The 22,067-nt window shown below is 38.3% G+C and overlaps 1 protein-coding gene and 1 pseudogene across 1 annotated transcript; one reads left to right on the plus strand and one right to left on the minus strand.

Annotated features, from left to right (window-relative positions):
- Positions 1-9,692: 9,692 nt before the first annotated feature.
- LOC147388101 (secreted RxLR effector protein 161 pseudogene) lies at positions 9,693-10,129 on the plus strand (annotated as a pseudogene).
- A 10,824-nt stretch (positions 10,130-20,953) lies between these two features.
- LOC147388102 (secreted RxLR effector protein 161-like) lies at positions 20,954-21,553 on the minus strand. The gene has a single exon (XM_086420282.1). It carries the CDS (start codon positions 21,551-21,553, stop codon positions 20,954-20,956), a length of 600 nt encoding a protein of 199 aa, XP_086276408.1.
- Positions 21,554-22,067: the final 514 nt, after the last annotated feature.

A 22,067-nucleotide genomic window follows, 5' to 3' on the forward strand; every position in this document is an offset into this window, starting at 1 on the left:
AACCAAGTTTCCTGTTACCCAGTTAAATATCTCCCTTCTCAGCCCCTCGCAGCCCTTTTCAAAAAAATATAAAAAAAAATTCTTGAACTACATTTTGGTCTTATCCCAAAAATAATTGGGGTACATAGGCAACCTGAGAAGTTACTTCAGGCGCAATGACCCAGTTAAATGTCATTGCGTGATAGTTGCTTTGGAAAAATTGATGGTCCTAGATGCTTGCCCGCTTGAGTCGATTTGAGAATTATTTGATTTTGAAAATTTTGTATGCATTGGTGTTTGTCGATCTCCAATATTTTGTATGCATTAGTACTTGTTGATCTACAATTTGGTAAGCATGGTATTGTGAACTTTTCTCTTGTTATTTCATAAATTTTCAAATTGGAGGTCCTTGGTAAATCCACATTTTTTAATTCGAAAATTTCGATTCATAATTTCGTTTTGAAAATTGGATTTGGAATTTTCTAATAGGGAAATTGTACAATTTTCTATTTAAGGAAGGAATATATTTATAAATTTCTATTTTAGGAATTTCACATTTTAGCAATTTCTAATTTAGATGATTTTGCAATTTCATATTTAGAAAGTTCATAGATTTAGAAGTTTCTAACTCAAAACTGTGATATCTTTGGAAAACTTCTATTTTGGGAAAGTTCCATTTAAAAAAATTATAATTTGGGAATTCGGCATATATTTTTGAATATTAATTTGGGGAACTTCGGATTCCCAATTTGGAAATTCTTTGAGTTCCAATTTGGTAATCCCTATTTGGGACAGTTTGAGAAATACCTGTAGGTGAAATTTCTTAATTGATTCAAGATCATGGGACTAATTATGACTTTTTTCAAATCCTTCTACTTTTGTGAAATTCAAATAATGACCATGTGATAATTGGAACGATTTTAGCCATAGGATTTGTTTGGCAAACCCAACATAAATTGATGATGATGATTGGACTGTGACCTTGACTGTAGTCTTTGTATGTTGACCATAGGATGATTTTTTATTTTAATAGAAATCGTTCATCTTGATTGGGCGGGTTCGGTGCCTAACACCTTCTGAAACCCGTAATCTGGCCCCTTACCCATATTTATGATCCGTGGACCGATCCATATTCATTTGGAGTTATATTTGGTTCCTAGACCTAAACTAGTTGGTGACTCCTATCTTTCAAAATCCCCCATTTAACAAATCCGACCCCTATCCACTATTTTGTGAAAAATGGTCGAGGTGATTTCAGAATAAAAAAAACATAGACTGACAAACCTAACTAAAGCCCAAAATTAAAGATGACTAACTGAACTCAAAAACTGACGCAACTGAAGCTAAAAAAAAATTAGAAGACTTAAAAAGATGATATCATTCTGAATAGAGGGACACAATTCAAGGGTCTATGCCACTTCGGTGATCTTCGATGGATGACTTGAACTTGCCTGCTTTTATTATCTCTTCGTATTCTGATTCAAGCATGTCATATGCTAGAGAACCCGCTGCTTCAATAATTTCTCTATTCTTTAGTTCTAGTACTTCCTTAAGGTAGATATGCTCATCTCTGCATGGTAGAGGTACACTAGTAGGACCGACTAAATAAATGAAGGAAATTACTTGGTTTGAATAGGGATATCAGGTTTAAAGTAGGGGGAGGTTGATTTTGAAAGGTAGGTAAAGGATTAGTTTGAATATTGGATACGGTAGGAGCGGGTATGGTGACCTTTCCTTTTTTAATCAAGTCTTAGATAGCATGATGGAGAATAATACACCTGTCAAGTACATGATCATGTATCTGATGGAATTCACAGAATTACCCATTATCCATGTTTAGAGGAAGAGGATTAGGCAAAGGCTTAGGTTGTAAAGGTGTCAGCAATCCCCTTTTCATCAATTTTTGATAAGCAACACTAAGAAACATTCCAAGATTGGCAAATTGTCTCCTAGGCTTGGCTTGTGAGGGCTGAGTAACTTGAGGAGATAGTATAAAAGAGGTGTTGGTCACTTGTAAGGAATTGACATTAGATTTGAAATGTTTGGGTTTTGACTCAGGCGAGTTACCAAAAAATCACGAAGAGTAGGCATCCTCAACTTGATTTCCAGCCTTAAGGAGGGATTGAAAAGTAGGGGGGTATTGAGGCATCAAGTACTTGGCATAATTTGGAGTGAGATTCCTGAGGATGATTATGACTTGTTCTTTCTCTTGAGGTCGGTCCCACAATTGAGCGGCTTTGGCTCTTCATCGAGCAATGAACTCAATGAAAGTTTCCCCAGGCTTCTATTTAGTAGTTTCTAGGTCTCTTCTTGTGAGTTCAATATCTGTGTTGAATGAATACCGACCAATAAACTCCTTCATCAATTCATGCCATGTTCTTACCCGAGATGAGTCCAATGACATTAACCAGCGTAGGACAGGACCTGTAAGGGTTCTTTGAAAAAGTTGAGCTATCTGTTCTTCACTTAGACCCTGAGATAGCATTATGCCGACATATACTTTCAAGTGAGTACTAAGGCATCAAATCCCGTCAAACTTCTCCATGTCTGGCATTGTGAACTTCTCTGGCAGGCGGACCATGGGAAACAAGGTCATTGCCCCTAATCCAAGAACAAGATCGTCGGGGTCTTTGATATTCTTCAAAGCAGTTTCAACCTGAGTTACTAGATGAGCTAAGATAGTGTCAACCGGTAATTCATTAACTTCTTGGTTTTCGACGAAATCAAACACATCCTGAGAATCTTTATCTTTTTCCTTTTCAATCTTCAGGACTTCAATTTGTGTCTGGACAGAAGTGATAAGTTTTGCTTGAAAAGATTCCAAAATCTGTTGGAGCGTTGCTTCATCCATTGTACTTGTTTCTTTTTGTGGCGAGGGCTGACTACTTGGACTTGACAATGATATTTTGGAAAGGTGATTTTTTTCATAGATCCAAAATGGTACAGATGGTGGTTTAGAACGTTTAGGAAAAATTATTACCTGATTAGAAGTAAACCAAGGTTAACCGTTGACTCTAAAAGTTTGACTCTTAACCACATGATTAAATTTTCGATATAGATTAGCCCAAGTCCGGTGGGAAATATCGAATCTAAATGCACTATAAGTTTATAGTAACAAAGAAAGTGAGAAAGGTTAGACGCAGGTCTACCCCTGATTGGGATTGAACCTTTGATCAGACAAATTAATTTGATTCTAAAATCGAATCTTTTTATATAAAGTGGTCTAAATCTTTAAAAGTGAACCAATTAGTCCAACTGATTTGGTATTGATCAGTTTGATCAATTTGTCAATTGGGCTAACTGGTTTAATTGGTTCAAATTGATCGATACATTTCACCGATTGGGTCAGACCGATATAGTGGGTTTAATTTGAATAGTCTGGATCAGTCCACCCACTTACCTGTTGGTTGGATTAAATAGTGCAACCCGGGAACACCTATAGTTAGTTCAGGTTGTGACCTATAGGAAGGCTTCTAGACTCTAGGTTTACTACGTGCAATACAATTTATTTGGCCTTCCTTGCCCAAGTGTGCCTATATATTGTTAGTACCATTCGTTGTCAATTCCAAGTTAGTCGTATTGTGTCATGTTTCATCATGCATTACACCAATGACAAATCCGTAGTGGACCAAAAGACTCCAAGGACAAGGGACATCGTCACCCGTGGAATATTAAAACAAGTCACTATCAAAGCATCTCTTGAGTGTTCAAAACCAGCTCAATCTCAAGGAAGATAGAGGCTGTCGGCAGGAGTGGAGGATCCACCGTCAGCCATCGATAGAACATAGTGGAACTCAAGGTTTCGGTAGCAGAAGCTTAAACTTGTCGGTCCCACTGACAGAATGGTCATCGGTTCCACCGATGAACAACTTATCTGTCCCACCGACATCCACCGACAGAACAAAATGGAACTTACAGTTTCGGTGGAAGAAGCTTAAACTTGTCGGTCCCACTGACAAAATGGTCATTGGTTCCATCGATAAACAACTTATCGGTCTCACCAACATCCACCGACAGAGCAAAATGAGTAAATTGTTATCGGTGGTAGAAGCATGGTTCTGCCGGTTCCATTAACAGAATGCTCATCGGTCCCACCGATGACTATTGGAGGTTCCACCGATAGTGCTACCGATAATGTTCAACGATAACATTTTCGATCATTAAGTTTGGTTGGTGCCACCGACGGGATACATGTGCCACAGACAGGAAGCCGTTGAGTGCAGTTTCTATAAATTAGAAGCTCTAGGCTTCATTGGGGTTTTGAATCAACAACTTCTTAATTAAGCCCAAGCAAATAAGCAGACTTCAAGAAGACTTAACAAAGGAAGAAGAATCTTCGGATGAAGTCGAAACCATGCACATCATGCTACTTCATCTGAGCTGATCAAGCTTCACTAACTTCATCCTTCTAGCAATTACACACTAACATCATGGCAGGCAAGGAGTCAAAGATGAAGGAAGAAATGAAGAACCAAGATTAACAAACTCACGTCATTCATCATAATTTGTGAGTTTGTGTGTTTTGCTTTAATTTCAAAATACCCTTGTAACAGTTTTCTTGATTTCCTCTTAAAAAATCAAGCACTTGATTGAGTTGCGGACCGAAGTTAAGTAAAGAAGGTTGCTGAGTTTTCGAAGTATAAAACTCAGACATTTTGAGTGGATGTGGTTCACTCAATCTTAGGATTGTAGAATTAACCCGAAAAAAATTCTATGTGCGGTTTAAGGTGAACCAAAAATCTCAATTTCAGTAAACCATCAACTGGGGTTCTCTTGGGAGTGGATGTGGGCACAGTTGTCGAACCACTATAAATTGCGTGTCTTGTGTCTCTTTCTAATTTCTTTATCTTCATGCAAATATGAATGTATGTCATGATTAATCACTGCATGCATAAATCCCTTAATTCATGGATGATTTGGTGAATTCTTCAATAGAACGAACTCATTAAAAATTTAGCCTCATTTTAGGTGCTCTCACTTAGAAGAATTTTTAATTTATCCTATTCACCCCCCTCAAGGACAAAGACTTTGTCAAAGCCTGTAATTTCAATTGGTATCAGAGCGGGTTACTCTAGATAGGTCTAACAACCCTGAGTGATCCGTGACTTTGTATCATGTCTAGAGCAGATAAATGGTCCTCGGCTCGTCCACCTATGTTCGAAGGTATCAAGTATGCCTTCTTGAAAATCAAAATGATGATTTACATCAACTTTCTAAGTAGGGATGTGTGGGACATGATTGAGGAAGGTTGGGAACCTCCTGTTGACATCATCGAGGTAGATGGTATCACTACCTCTGTTCCGAGACCATCAAGAAAATGGACGGAACAGGATAAAATAGACAGTAGGAATAATTACAAGGCTCTTAACACCATTACTAGTGCCATTTCTTATGATGAGTATCAACGGATATACACGTGTCAGTCGGCCAAGCAAGCATGGAAAATTCTAGAGGCTGCTCACGAAGGCACGAGTATAGTAAAAAAATCTAAACTTTAACTCCTCCGCACTCAATTTGAAAACATTAAAATGGAGGAAATCGAAACTGTCCAAGAGTTCTACGCAAGTCTAAGTGAAATTTGCAACTTTATGTTTTATGTAGGGGAAACTGTCCCTCAAGGTAGGATTTACCTCTAAGGTTACCTCAATTGAGGAATATCGAGATGTGGAAACAATGACTGTTGAGGAACTTATGGGCTCTCTCACTACCTTCGAACTTCATCTCGAAGGTCCTTCCTCAAAAGGGAAGACTCAGGTCCTGAAAACATCTTCTTCGAAGTCCACATCAAAGCTAACATCTCGTATCGGGTCTCAATCCTCCCCCATGACCATAAAAAGATATCGATTGAGGAGGATAAGGAGACTAAATCGGATGAGGAAGACTTAGCTTTATTAGCTTCAAGATTTCAAAAGTTCTTCAAAAGAAGAGGACCTGGTAACACTAGTAAACGTAATCATCCGGTAGATAAACATGCGCCTATAGGTAGAACCTTGTCTAAACCAAGGGAAGATACTGAGTGTTACACGTGTGGTGCTCGTGGTCACTACTCGAATATGTGCCCCACTAAACCCAAGTCCAAAGGACTCTCTAGACTTAAGACTAAGGGCACAACAATGACTGCTAAGGCCACGCGAGATGACTCAGATGAGTCAGAGGTTGAAGAAGAGCTAGATACTCCTTCAGATACTGAAGACCAAAACACTTTTCGAATCCTTATGGAAGCCACCACAGTCTGATGGGGATGAAATTGAAGGGGAACTGGATTCTGAAAGTCTGAATCACTCTTTAGTCACCTTTTCCTCTGATGAAGAAGGAGAAGATGAGGATAACAATGAACTTGAGCTTCAATCTGCATTTGACCAACTGTTCGTTAGTCATGTAAAACTGACCAAAAAACACAGTCAAGAAAAACTTCGAAAGGAACAGTGGTATGCCGAATATAATCAAGTCTGCAAGGAAAAACTCTCCATAAGTCTTTAATTAGAAGACATTAAGATCCAACTCTCAACAGCCTTAGAAAAACAGTCTAGCCTACTCTCTGCATCTGAGACAGTCTTGATTGAGAAAGATGAGATGATAAAAAATCTTCAACAACTCAAGAACCTTCTTTCGATGGCTAACTCCACAATAGCTCGTCAAAACTTAGAATTAGTAAATCTTCGTGATGAAAACAAAGTTCTTATGTTTGACATCAATGAACTGCAAAAACAAAAGATTAGACTTGAGCGTAACTACACTCAAGGAAGCTTGGAGTTACAAAAACTTCTAGGAGTTCAAAAATCCTATGGAGATAAAGGAGGCTTGGGCTATGATAGGTATACTTCTACATCACCTTCATCTCCAACTGTGTTTGTGCATGGAGAGTCATCAAACACTAAGAAAAACTCTAAGAAAGTTATCACATGCAACTTCTGTGGTGGAACGGGTCACATGAAATTTGAATGCATCGAGTTCAAAACCATCTACCACACAACCTCATAGATCCCTATTGGCAAATCTTTATCGATTGAAAAGAAGAAGCATGATAAAGGAAAGTATCCTCTGCAAAATAAAGTCGAAAAATGAAAGAAAGAAAAATCTCCAAAGTGGAAGGGAGTAAAGAATTCATTTCCTCCCAAAAAAAATAATAATATTGGAAAACTCTTCAAACAAATTGCTTGCCTGAACCTAAAAGTTAAAGCACTTGCTGAATCAAGTAGAGGAAATCAAGGTGGAAGAAGGTACCCAAAGAAAAATTCACCTTCAAGATCACCCAAGAAGAGTAGGTCTCCTAAGAAGAATTCATCTATTAAGGAGAAAACTGAGTCGAATAGGAAAATTTCTTCTCCTCCTAAATGTTATCCCCAATCCCCCAAGACGACTCTACAATGAAAAGTTAAAAATGGGGATAACAAGTCCTTGTAATTCACACAGCCCCCAAGGCTGGAAATCTTTCGCAATGGTACCTTGATAGCGGTTGTTCCCGACAAATGACGGGTGACCGAAGTCAATTTAGCCACTTGGTTGATTTTGACGGAGGGTCAGTCACTTTTGGTGATGGAAGCACCGCTAGGATTATTGGGTGAAGAACTGTCAGTGGTCTTGGATTGTCCACAGTAGAAAATATATTGTGCATAGATGGTTTGAAGCATAACCTTCTTAGCACATCTCAAATTTGTGACAAGGATCACCGAGTGAGTTTCAATCATGAAGTTTGCGAAATCTCCACCCCGACTGGAAAAATTATCATCAGAGGTCTTCGCACTTCTGATAACTGTTATGTTATCAAAAATATAGGAGAAACCACTGTCCCTTGTGTAAGCAACATGGCTCAAATTGACGAAGTCCAGTTATGGCATCAATGTCTAGGTCATGTTCACTACAAGAACATGTTTCGATTTGTCTCAAAAGGCTTAGTCAGAGGATTACCCAAGTTGGAAAAACAAGCAAGAGATGTCTGTGGGGAGTGTCAAATTGGTAAACAAATTCAAAGTACCCACAAAAAGACAACCACTCTTGCAACCTCAAAACCCCTAGCACTTTTACACATGGACCTTGTGGGTCCTACTAAAGTACAAAGTCTAGGTGGAAAGACACATTTCTTGGTAATTGTTGATGATTACTCTAGATTCACCTGGGTCACTTTTTTAAGAAAAAATCTGATACTTTTGATGAATTCAAAAAGATTATGAAGCATATCCAAATAGAAAAAGAATCTGTCTTTGGTAGAATAAGAAGATCACGATGGAGAATTTGAGGATAGTCGATTCACACAATTCTACGATGAGAATGGAATTCGACATGAATTCTCAGCTCTGAAGACCCCTCAGCAGAATGGAGTTGCTGAGAGAAAGAATCACGTTCTTCAAGAAATGGCCACAGTCATGCTACATAGTAAGAATCTTCCCAAAAGTCTGTGGGCCGAAGCTGTAAACACTGCATGTCACATCATCAATCGAGTATATCTTCGAGCAGGTTTAAACAAAACAGCGTATGAACTATGGAACAACAAAACTCCCTCTGTCAAGCACTTCAAGGTCTTCAGTAGTACGTGTTATATCCTAAGAGATCGGGAACATTTGGGAAAGTTTGATTCGAAAAGCGACCAAGCAATCTTTCTGAGATATTCTTCGAACAGTCGTGTTTTTCGAGTTTTTAATCAGAGGACCTCCTCCATTCAAGAATCCATAAATTTAGTGATCGATGATCAACCCATTAAGGAGAATGGTTCCTCTGACCCCGAGGCTGAGAACGAGGGAGTATTCTCTCCTACTTCCTTACCATCCCCAACGTCTCAGGTCCCAAAAACCCTACCTGTTATCACGGATCATCCTGCCAGTCAAATCCTTGGAGATCCTCATACCGGAGTGAAAACTCGATGACAACGTGAGAAGTTGAATAGTCATCTCTGCTTCACATCCAAATTGGAGCCCAAAAATATTGATGAAGCCCTCCACGATGAATACTGTGTCCAAGCCATGCAAGACGAACTTCTTCAATTTACTCGAAATCAGGTGTGGCATCTTGTACCAAGACCATCTGATAAAAATGTCATCGGGACAAAATGGATTTACAAGAACAAATCTGATAAACTTGGCAATGTTGTCCGAAATAAAGCTCGTCTGGTTGCTCAGGGATACTCTCAAATTGAGGGTATTGACTTTGATGAAACCTTCACCCTTGTAACAAGACTTGAGTCAATTCGGATTTTGATGTCCATTGCATGTGTTTTGAAATTCAAACTTTTTCAAATGGACGTTAAGAGTGCCTTTCTAAATGGCCTATTGGATGAGGAAGTGTATGTTGAACAACCAAAAGGATTTGTTGATCCCAAACATCCTCACCAAGTCTTCAGACTGAAAAAAGCTCTCCACGGCCTTAAACAAGCCCCCCATGCCTAGTATGAAAGATTGACTCAATTTCTGATCAGTCATAAATTTTTAAGGGGGAGCGTTGATAAAACATTGTTTGTTCAAAATGTTGGAGGTCACATTCTTATTGCTCAAATCTATGTGGACGACATTGTGTTTGGGTCCACTGCTGAAGGATTGGCTAACAAATTCACCCACCTTATGCAATCTGAATTCGAAATGAGCATGGTTGGTGAACTCAGCTTCTTTTTGGGATTGCAAATTAAACAACTCGAGAATGGTATGTTCATTTCCTAGACTAAATATGCTCAAGACTTGGTAGATCGATTTGGTTTAAAGTCTGGACGAACTCACCATACACCTATGAGCACTACTCTCAAGCTCTTTAAAGATCCCTCAGGAAAGAGTGTGGATCAGCATCTCTACAGGAGTATGATTGGTAGCCTTCTCTATCTTACAGCCAGTAGGCCCAACATCTCTTACAGTGTAGGAACCTGTACCCATTTTCAAGCCGATCCTAAGGAGTCTCATCTCCTAGCTATTAAGAGAATCATCAGGTACGTAGCAGGTACTACCGAGAATGGTCTCTGGTATCCGTTTGATTCCTCATCATCATAGCTGGGTACTCAGACGCTGATTGGGTCAGTAACATGGATGATAGAAAATCCACTAATGGCGGTTGTTTCTACATCAGGAATTACTTAGTTGCCTGGCATAGTAAAAAGCAGAGTTCCATATCCCTTTCCACCACTGAAGCTGAGTACATTGCAGCTGGAAGTTGCTGTGCACAACTTCTATAGATGAAACAGATGCTTGCGGACTATGGGATATCTCAAGATACGATGAGTCTCTTATGTGATAACACCAGTGTCATCAATATCTCAAAGAATCTGGTCCAACATTCTCGAACTAAACATTTTGATATTCGGCATCACTTCATTCGTGAACTCGTTGAAGAACACACAATTAGGTTGGAATATGTTCCGACTGAGAGTCAACTCGCTGATATTCTCACTAAGCCACTGGATTTCCTAAGGTTTGATCACCTTCAAAAATCCATTGGGGTCTGCTTTTTATGAGCAAGGTATTTCCGACATAATGGAAGAGTGCCTTCGTGCACTCGGGATGCAGGATTGCTTCCCACTCCAGTCCTTCATTGAACATCCGTTGGCCCCGATCATTATATGAACTTATTGGAAAATTTGAGGAATGTTAGTCTCGTCGTTATTATAAAAAAAAAAAGAGAAATCTGTCGGTGGCAAAATGGGCATTCTGTCTATTCCACCTCCAGATTACTCATCGACAGATGTCAGTGGAACCGACAGAATCTGATGGTCCAACTGACAGAATCTGACGGTCCAACCGACAGCACGCGATTTCGTCATTTTAAAGCCTTTTCGTTCATTTCTTCTTTCGTACCTTTTCATATTCCTCACTGTTCCATTGCCTCTCCCTCTTCTCTCTTTCTGTATTCCTACCTTCTTCTCTCACCATCATGATGATTCTTATGGCTCTACTTGCCTTGATTTCCTTGGTGTTGGTGGTCGGATTCATGGCTCGTCGTCGCCAAGCCAGATCTCCAACGGCCAGGCAAAATGTTAGAACCAAGCATGCTTCTACCTCTTATTCCCGCTCCTTATCCACATCTTCCTCTTTCGCTAACGAAGAAGACGACGATAAAGAGGAAGTTGATCTGCCTCCTCCCCGAGGTTCTCGATATCCTCCAACCCCTGCTTCAGCTACGGGTATCGATGATGATCAGCGCATCTATCTAGATCGTCTGCAGTACCTTCGAGACTGCAAGATTGTATGTGAACGTCACGTTGACGCCACCCATTTGGCATCCCCAATTTACTACATCAAATGGGCTGGGAAGTTCTTCTTGAGGTTGGGGTGATGTCTTTCCATCTCACGTCTGTCGTTTCTATGCCAGCATTGTGGATTCTCGCAACTTCCCCCCTTCCCTCGATGTGGTGGCCTTCGGTACGCCTGATCAAGTCAGCACCCATGTTACTGCCGCCACCATTGCCCCCATCCTGGGAATCACTTACACTCATGTTGGTTACCCTAATCCCATTTCTAACCTTGGGACTCGCCGAAATGCATACATGGATGTCCTCTGTGGTCGCCAGGACATCCAGTGGGTCAAGGATAATGTTATTCGTGGCACGAATCTTCTCCCGCGCTTTAGAATTCTTCACAAACTTTTCACATCTAACCTCTATCCGCATGCGGGGAACAAGATCGATGTGGCGATGCACATGGTCGATACCCTGTATCGTGTTGCAACCGGAAAAGCCATGTGTCTTGCAACGTACCTCCTCCATACGATTGTCTGCTTTGCCCGCTCTGGTCGCACTTCAGGCAACTTGCCCTATGGCCATCTTATTTCTCAATTGGCAGTATTATGTGACCTTCCGGCTAATACCAGTCCGGTACTTCATGAAGAGCTTTTCGCTGCCTCCACGCTCTCTAAGATGTAGATTGCCCTTCCAGACGCGCCCCCCCTCCTCGCCTGGCCCTCGGGCTCCTACTCCACCTCCTCTCGATGCACCCCCTCCACCTTCAGCTGCCCCCTTCGACATTGAGTCTCGGTTGACTACTATGGAAGCAATTCAGCTCAATCTAGTACAAAAGTAAACTTGTCTGGAGTCACGCCTTAAGCAGATGAACCGGTACCTCAAGACTTTTATTTACGCTTGTGTCCCGGGGCACGCCACTTTAGATGATAGCTCGGGCAGTGCTTAGTCCTTATAGTTTAATTCTACAAATGGTTTGTATTTGTCGGGTGTCTTAAGTCATGAATCACAAAATTGAATCAGGTGGCGTGTGCCTTGATCAATTCCCTTTTGCCTTGTATTAATCTATACTCAGTGTTTCGTACTGTTTATAATGAATTTATGTTTATTTTCTGATCCATTTTTCACATAATGCTGATTCTTGCATTCTCATTTTTGGCATATTCACCCTTGCACATCTGTGTCTTGTTATTTGTATCTATTGTGTGTTGGCCTTGGGGTGATTCGCCCTTTGTCAATGACTAACAAAAAGGGGGAGACTGCCTTCCACCTGGGAACAAATATTTTAATGCAGGAATATATGGATAATGCAAGGAGTAAGGGAGAGATATCTACAGTCTTGTGTCCTTTATCTGAGATTGTGTCTGTAATCATTTAAGAGTCTTACTGCTTTGTATTTGAATATCTTGTGTAAGATCTTTTTAGGCTCTATATGTACTTGATTACCTTTACAAATGTTTCCCAGTTGGTAGTCTAGGATTGGTTTTGTCTCATAATTGACAAAGGGAGAGATTGTTAGTACCATGTGTTGTCAATTCCAAGTTAGTCGTATGGTGTCATGTTTCATCACGCATTACACCAATGACAAATCCGTAGTGGACCAAAACCAACCAAGGACAAGGGACATCATCACCCGTGGAACGACATCATCACCCGTAGAACATTAAAACAAGTCACTATCGAAGGATCTCTTGAGTGTTCAAAACCAGCTCAATCTCAAGGAAAATAGAAGCTGTCGGCAGGAGTGGAGGATCCACCGTCAACCACTGACAAAACAGAGTGGAACTCAAGGTTTCGGTGGCAGAAGCTTAAACTTGTCGGTCCCACCGATAGAATGGTCATCGGTTCCACCGATGAACAACTTATCGGTCCCACCGACATCCACCGACAAAACATAGTGGAACTCATGATTTCGGTGGTAGAAGCTTAAACTTGTCGGTCCCACCGATAGAATGGTCATCGATTCCACCAATGAACAACTTATCAGTCCCACCGACATCCACCGACAGAGCAAAATGAGTAAACTATTATCGATGGCAGAAGCATGGTTCTGCCGGTTCTATTGATAGAATACTCATCGGTCCCACCGATGACTATTAGAGGTTCCACCGACAGTGCTACCAATAATGTTCAACGGCAACATTTTCGACTGTTGAGTTTGGTGGGTGCCACTGACGGGATACAGGTGCCACCGATAGGAAGCCGTTGAGTGCAGTTTCTATAAATTAGAAGCTCTAGGCTTCATTGGGGTTTTGAATCAACAACTTCTTAATTAAGCCCAAGAAAATAAGTAAACTTCAAGAAGGCTTAAAAAAGGAGGAAGAATCTTCGGATGAAGTCGAAACCATGCACATCATGCTACTTCATCTGAGTTGATCAAGCTTCACTAACTTCATCCTTCTACCAATTACACACTAACATCGTGGCAAGCAAGGAGCCAAAGATGAAGAAAGAAGTGAAGATCCAAGATTAACAAACTCACCTCATTCATCATAATTGTGAGTTTGTGTGTTTTGCTTTAATTTCAAAATACTTTTGTAACAATTTTCTTGATTTCCTCTTAAAAAATCAAGCACTTGATTGAGTTGTGGACTCAATTAAGTGAAAAAGGTTGCTGAGTTTTCGAAGCATAAAACTCAGACATTTTGAGTGGATGTGGTTCACTCAATCTTAGGGTTGTAGAATTAACCTGGAAAAAATTCTATGTGCGGTTTAAGGTGAACATAAAATCTTAGTTTCAGTAAACACCGAAGAACCATCGACTGGGGTCTTGGGAGAGTAGGCACAGTTGCCGAACCACTATAAATTGCGTGTCTTATGTCTCTTTCTAATTTCCTTATCTTCATGGAAATAAGAATGTATGTCATGATTAATAACTACATGCATAAATCCCTTAATTCATGGATGATTTGGTGAATGCTTCAATAGAACGAACTCATTAAAAATTCAGCCACATTTTAGGTGCTCTCACTTAGAAGAATTTTTAATTTATCCTATTCACCCCCCTCTAGGACATAGACTTTGTCAAAGCCTGTAATTTCATATACCTCTCAAGCGTACTCAATCAGACGGTACGTGGTGACTTGGTTTGATATACCATATAAGTGATAATCTAAGACTCCAACCCACTTTTCTTAAGTCAAAAACAGCAAGTTTAATCCCCAGTTGAGAGGTGACGCACAATGCGGAGCAAGGGCCCTCTTAAATACCTCTCGTCTAAAATAGACACAGTCTATCCCCCTCTTACAGTAGAGTACCGCGGGACAGGATCTTGCTTAGGCACTGATTTTGACCAAGAAGTGCAATTGGTAAACTTGGATTACCGTTGATATACCGTATAAGTACGAGTCTAGGGTTGTAGCTTTCATAAATGGTTTAGCATCCCATGAGGGGACCGACAACGTACTAGTACTACGTTGGCAATCGGGACATGTGACTGTGCGGCTTACAATAGGTCAAGGCTCAGGTCGCTCCAGCCCGAGTGCATCGATATACCTTTTAGAGTCATCTGATTTGATGGTACTGATACCCCAGTTTGATATACCCTAAGGTACGTGACTGGAGTTGTGGTTTTCATGAACGACGTAGCATCTTCGAAGAGATCGGGCCACGTACTAGTGTCACGTTGGCTATATTGGGACATGCAAGTATGCAGAACAGTAAACGTGCTTGTGGTGTGTGCAATACAGGGTGGGGTGTGCCCAGGGTGTTTTTTCAAATAAATGGGTCCGTGGGCCATATCAAACCATAAAATATGGATATCTCATAGCATCAAAAATTAAGACCAAGTTATGCACATAAAAAATATATATCAAACAAGATCATGGCATGTTAGATAAGCGATTAATCAGTATAACACAAAGAATAATCAATCAGATCCAATATTGAAACATGCACAAAATTTTTTATTTTTTTATTTTTTATTAGATTTTTTAAGTTCTTTTTAGATAGAGTTAGTATTTAATTAGAATTATTTTAGATAGAGTAAATATTTAATTAAATTATTTTAGATAGAGTTAGTATTTAATTAGAATTACATTAGAGTTTAATTAGAATTACATTAGATAGAGTTAGTGTTTAATTAGAATTCTTTTAGATAGTTTTAGAGTTTAATTAGAATTCTATTAGGGTTTTGACTTTGGTCATATTAGATTGATTAGGATTTTGACTTAAGTCTCACTTGATTGACTTGATTTTAGGATTTTGACTTAAGTCTTACTTGATTGACTTTACTTTTAATTAGGATTTCACTTTACATTAATTAATGTTTTAATTATTAATTTCAAAATTTTTAATTATTAAAAATGTAAAATTATCATTTTGCCCTTGGAAAGACTTGTTGCGTTTTAAGTCATTTTTCAATGTTCCAAGATGTTTTGGAATCGATTTTTTGTAAATAATTCAATGGGAATATTGGTTTGTGTTATTTATGAAATTTTTTTGTGCAAAATGATTGTGAACTTTATGAGGGGCATTTTTGTAATTTTATCAAATTTTGTGAAAATTGGAGAAATGATTTATTTGGTTTTGATTTGTTGTTTTCTGTGTTTGAAATGATTTTTCTAAGCGTAATGTAGGCTCTAGGGATGTTTTGAGGTTAGGGATGTTTTGGTAATTTGATTATTTTTAGTGATTTTTATCGTAAAGGTTCTTTTTATTTTAAAAATGATGATTTCTATGTTTTTGGGGTAATATTTTCCTAGCGTAGTGTGGTTTCTATAGTTTTGTTAGTTCGAGATACCTCATCTGAATTTCTGAAACACATCTGGTAACCAAATAGAGCATTGGAATAACCATCCATCATTGGGAATCGACGAAATCGGGTTGACAAGTTGATTAATCAGGCGAGTGCAAAAATGGGGTGTCTACACTGTGCAGCGAGCAGGAGACATTAAGATTGAGCACATGCCAAGGGCGGACAATAGACATGCAGATGCACTAGCCTACATCGCCTCGATGTTGGTTGGGCAGGACAAGAAATAGTTACCGTTAAGCTATCAAGAACACCAGTCCATAGACGATTTTAGGTTTCCCAGTTTAATAGCAGTTGAAAAAGATCAAGGGTGGATGAGTCTGATCCTAACCTACTTGCGACACGGGGAGCTGTCCGGCAATTCTAAGGAGGCCAGGCAAGTTAAGAATAGAGCGGAGAGGTACACGATTCTAGATGGAGTTTTGTATAGAAAGTTTGTAGGGGGGACCACTCCTGCACTGCCACGCTCCAGAGGAGGCAAAGGAAGTTCTAAGAGAGATCCATGAGGGTGATTATGGAAACCATTCATAGGGGAGAACTTTAGCACATAAGGTGCTCTCTCAAGGGTACTTCTAGCCCTACTTGCATAAAGATGCAACATCGTATGTCATGCATTGTGATAGTTGCCAGAGGCATGGAAAGATAAACCGGCAACCAGCAGTGCAACTTCATTCTCTCATTAGCCCGTTGCCTTTCGCCCAATAGAGGATTGACTTGATAGGCCCATTCCTCAAAATCCCAGGCAATCTTACTTTCTTGCTGGTAGCGACGGATTACTTCACAAAGTGGGCAAAAGCACTTCCTTTAGCCATAATTCGACAACAGGAAGTCTAGAAGTTCCTCTAGGAATACATTATCTACAGATTTGGCTTGTCGTGTACTATAGTTTTCAACAACAGAAGGCAATTTACTAGGAAGCAAATAAGAGAGTTTTGCAATAAAAAGCAGATATTTTCTACACCCTGGTACCCCCAAGGAAATGGGTAGGCCAAAGCTACGAATAAGGTGCTACTCGATATTTTGAAGAAAAGGTTAAGGGAAGCCAAGGGCAGGTGGACGTCAATATTGTATGGAGTCTTGTGGGCTTACAAGAAAACAATTAGGATGACCACGGGAATGTCCTCATTTTCCACGGCTTATGGAACAGAAGTAGTAATCCCGACAGAGAATAGTTTCCCCACTGTAAGAACCAAGATGGTACAATCTGAAAAAAATAGCCAACAGCTGGTTGCAGAATTGGATCTGTTGGAAGAAAAACAAGATGCAACATTAGTCCGACTGGATCATTACCACAAGAAGATACAGAACTACTTCAGTAAGAAAGTTCGTCCCCAATAATTTCAGGAGAGCGATTTAGTGGTGAGATGAGTATTTCAGAATATGGAAAAGCCGAATAGCGGTAAGTTAGGATCAAATTGGGAAGGTGTAGACACCCCATTTTTTCACTCGCCTAATTAATCAACTCGTCAACCCTATTGCAACGGTTCCAAATGATGAATGTTTATCCAAATGCTTTATTTGTTACTAGATATGTTTCAAAAATTCATATGAGGTATCTCGAACTGATAAAACTATAGAAATCACACTACGCTAGAAAAATATAACCCCAAAAACGTAGAAATCATCATCTTCCCAACAAAAAGAAGTTTCACGAAAAAAAATCACTAAAAAATGATCAAATTATCAAAATACCCCTAATCTCAAAATATCCCTAAAGCGTACATTACGCTTAGGAAAACCCTTTCAAACACATAAAACAACAAATTGAAATCAAATAAATCATTTCGTCAATTTTCACAAAATTCGATAAAATTATGAAAATGCCCCTCATAAGACCATTTCACATGAAAAATTTTATAAATGACACAAACCAATATTCCCATTGAATTCGTTACAAAAAATTGATTCCAAAACATCCTGAAACATTGAAAAATGACCTAAAATGCAAAAAGTCCTCTCCGAGGGTAAAACGGTAATTTTATAATTTTAATAATTAAAATTTTTAAAATTAATAATTAAAACATTAATTAATGTAAAGTGAAATCATAATTAAAATTAAAGTCACTCAAGTAAGACTAAAGTCAAAATCTTAAGGTCAATCAAGTAAGACTAAAGTCAAAATTAAAGTCAATTAAGTATGACTAAAGTCAAAATCTTAAAGTCAATCAAGTAAGACTAAAGTCAAAATTAAAGTCAATCAAGGAAAACTAAAGTCAAAATCTTAAAGTCAATCAAGTAAGGCTAAAGTCAAAATCTTAAAGTCAATCAAGTGAGACTAACAGTCAAAATCCTAATAGAATTCTAATTAAACAATAACTCTATTTAAAACAATTCTAATTAAACCATAACTCTATTTAAAACAATTCTAATTAAAATATAACTCTACTTAAAATTATTCTAATTAAACACTAACTCTACCTAAAATAATTCTAATTAAACACTAACTCTATCAAAACAAGAACTCAAAAAAATTTATAAATAGAGGTCTTTACAACCTATTTTCGTATCAAAAAATAAACCCTAAGAAAAGTAGGTCAAAAAGCTTCCCTTACCTGCCATAAACCCTAATTTTGAAGCTCCAACTCCATACCTAACATCCATACCCCAACTTTAACTCAAAAAAACACCTAGAAGCTCTTCAAAAACACCCAGAAATCTAGAAAAAAGTCAGAAAATTCATATCTAAAAAGAAAGTACCTCATCTTGAAAATCTGAACCAGATCCGGTGATAGAACGAAGTGAAGAGTATTGTACAAAGAACTATTCTACCAGATCTGAGGGAACAAGACCGCTGTCTTCGAAAAGGTATATATATATATATATATATATATATATATATATATATATATAACGGTTAGGTCTTTTTAGCAATGTAGTCTTATTTGGGAATTAATAGATACTTGCTATTGTCGGGCGAGGTTGGTGCCTAACACCTTCCAACCCCGTAATATGATCCCCGGACTCAGTATTTTTTGTAGTAGATTAGTTGTTTCTTTTTATCCGTTTCGAGTCGATATTCGATTCCTAGACCGCAATAACTAGGTGGTGACTCCCAAACCTCAAAGGTCAAAAGCGGATCCGCACACCCTGCGAATTGAGGGCGCTTTCAGTGGCGACTCCACTGGGGACCATTGAGGTTCAGGCTTGAAAAACCCCAAGTTTGGGAACATTGCTAAAACGACCTAGAATATTTTTTTTTATTTTTGTTTGTTTATTTGTTTATTTATTATTTTATTTGTATTTTTATTTTTTGTTATTTTTTGTTCAATTATTAAGCATGTGTTTTGACTTTGAAGATTTGGCTTTGGCATATTATTCTTGTGATTTAATCAAGGGTCATCTAAGGTGATCCTAAATAATGCAGGGTTTCAGGATGGTTGGTTTGATTGAGGATAATATAATGATTGTTGGATCACGACGTTTGTTTTTTTTTTTTTATACGTGTGTAGATCTATTTTAAATTTTTTTATTTTATTATTTTAGGTGTGCACGATTGATCCTTGGACAACATTTTTTTTTAGTTCTCTAAAAAAAAAAATTATTTTTTTTTTAAGTGTGTGATTAATCTGTTGGTTTTTTAAAAAAAAAAAATTGTTTAGGCAAGTCGTGATGCCCATTGACAACAAGAAGGAAAGTAACAAAAATAACAAAAAAAATAAAATGGCTTTTTAGGTTCTGTTAGCAAGTACCATCAATTTCTTGGTTTTTAGGAATGGTGTGCCCTTAGAAAAAACTCTATTTTGATTGTTAAACCCTTAATGAGTTTAAAAAAAGGTGGTGTGCCGTTAAAAGAAGTTTTTTTTAACTTATTACATCTTCTTCTCCACATTAAAAAAAAAACCTGCAAGAGAGAGAGACGTCTCTCTCTCTCTCTCCTTCATCTCTCCATGTCTCACTTTGTTCAAACCAGAATCCAAACCTCCATCCATGAAGAAATCATTGTTTCTCTGTGATCGAAACAAAGGTTCTCAATCTGTCCCACTGTGACCAAAACGAAGAGAATATCAAGAAAGAGAAATGTTAAAAATTGGTGCATTAGATTTCCTAAAAAATTGATGTTTCACTGTCGATTAGAAATTTGGACAGTCGATCCAACATTATTAAGGGCGACATTTTTTGCAAGATTTGTTTTTTTTATGATTCCTCTGATGGTTTCCAAACCTGATGTATTCTCGGATCTAGAGTGTTTTGATTGATCTTTTTAAGAAAAGTCGAATATCTTTTGTTACCTTCCGTTATGATGAGGGTGTTAAATAAAATCTGAATCTGAAATATTGATTCTCAAAATAAATGCGGAAATAAAATCAAGAGAATCAAATATGAAATTGCCCAAAATTCATATAGATAAATACCTCTAGCCATTGATTTTGATCCTCTTACGCTGTAGATCTATCGATCTCGATTTGGTACTTCCAAACTCAGATACACTCACGTTAGATGGTGTAGACTGAAGAAGATTTAGAGAAAAGTGTAGAGTTTGGAGACCAAAACCAAGCTTAAATAACCAACTTTGAATAAGGCTTCCATCAAGCACTCATTCACGATCGGTTGGTTACCACAACGTGATCCATTCGTGGGTCACGTTTCTTAACTTCAAGAAACGTGTCATCAAAGACACTGTGGGCCACTAAATAAATCTGAAAAAAGGGGTTTCGTGGGTTTTAATAGATAAGAAACTAACATTCTCCCACTTTGTCCACAGTACAAATGTCTTATCTTGAACCCATCGATAATAAGTATTAAGTAATAAATACATGAATCATGACGATAAGTCCTCTAATGACGAGTATTATCTTCCATGTATTACAATGTATTTATTTATTAATATTATACTTTATGTGGTAACATTTCTTAATGAATAAACCCTATGTTTATTTTGGTCCAACACAAATGAAGTTTCTCAAAATAAATTAAGGTGCACATAAATATGAGAAACATTACAATTAGAAGAGTTTCATTAAATAACATTGTACATATAATGAAAAACTACATAATGGAACCAAGTCCCATATTCACTACATGATCTTTGAATTTCAACGGTGGCATGCCTTTAGTCAAAGGATCAGCGATCATCAATTCAGTGCTAACGTGCTCAATGACACTTTCTTTTCTTTAACACGTTCCCTTATGGCTAAATACTTAATGTCGATGTGTTTACTTCGACTTCCACTTTTGTTGTTCTTAGCCATGAAAACAGCAGCTGAATTGTCGCAATACATTCTCAATGGCCTAGAGATAGAATCCATAATTCTAAGCCCAGATATGAAACTCTTAAGCCATACACCATGCGAAGTAGCCTCAAAACAAGAAACGAACTCGGCTTCCATAGTGGAAGTGGCAGTCAAGGTCTGCTTGGCACTTCTCCATGATACAGTTCCACCGGCCATCATAAAAATGTAACTTGATGTTGATTTGCGTGAATCAACACAGCCAGCAAAGTCCGAATCTGAGTAGCCAATTACTTCCAGATTGTCCGTCCGTCTATACATAAGCATGTAGTCTTTAGTTCCTTGAAGGTACCTCATCACTTTCTTTGCAGCTCTCCAGTGGTCTAAACCTGGATTACTCTGATATCGTCCCAACATTCCTACAACAAATGCAATGTCAGGTCTTGTGCAGACCTGAGCATACATTAGGCTTCCGACAGCAGAAGCATATGGAATGTTTTTCATTTATTCCCTCTCAAAATCGTTCTTCGGGCATTGGTTCAAATTGAACTTATCACCCTTCATAATGGGAGCAACACTTGGTGAACAATCCTTCATCCGAAAATCTCTCTAAAACCTTATTGATATAGATTTCCTACGACAGACCTAAGATACCTCGAAATCTGTCTCTATGGATCTTAATGCCAATGACATAAGACGCCTCACCCATATCCTTCATATCAAAGTTTTTAGAGAGGAATTGTTTCACCTCATGCAGCAAACCCTTATCATTGGTTGCTAGTAAAATATCATCCACATATAAAACAAGAAAACAAATTTTACTACCACTGACCTTCTGGTATATACATTGATCCATAATATATTTTACAAAACCAAATGAAGAAATTACATTAAGGAATTTTAAATACCATTGGCGGGATGCTTGTTTTAAACCGTATATGGACTTCTTAAGCTTGCAAATCAATTGCTCACCATCACTAGAAGGGAATCCTTCAGGTTGTTTCATGTAACCTCCTCC

Source organism: Akebia trifoliata, chromosome 13, assembly GCF_017979445.1.
Source record: "Akebia trifoliata isolate Shusen 1 chromosome 13, ASM1797944v1, whole genome shotgun sequence".
In the NCBI taxonomy this organism is placed as follows: domain Eukaryota; kingdom Viridiplantae; phylum Streptophyta; class Magnoliopsida; order Ranunculales; family Lardizabalaceae; genus Akebia; species Akebia trifoliata.

Coding starts and splice junctions, on each gene's coding strand:
- LOC147388102 (XM_086420282.1), bottom strand. CDS start 21,553: ATGAAAAACATTCCATATGCTTCTGCTGTCGGAAGCCTAATGTATGCT.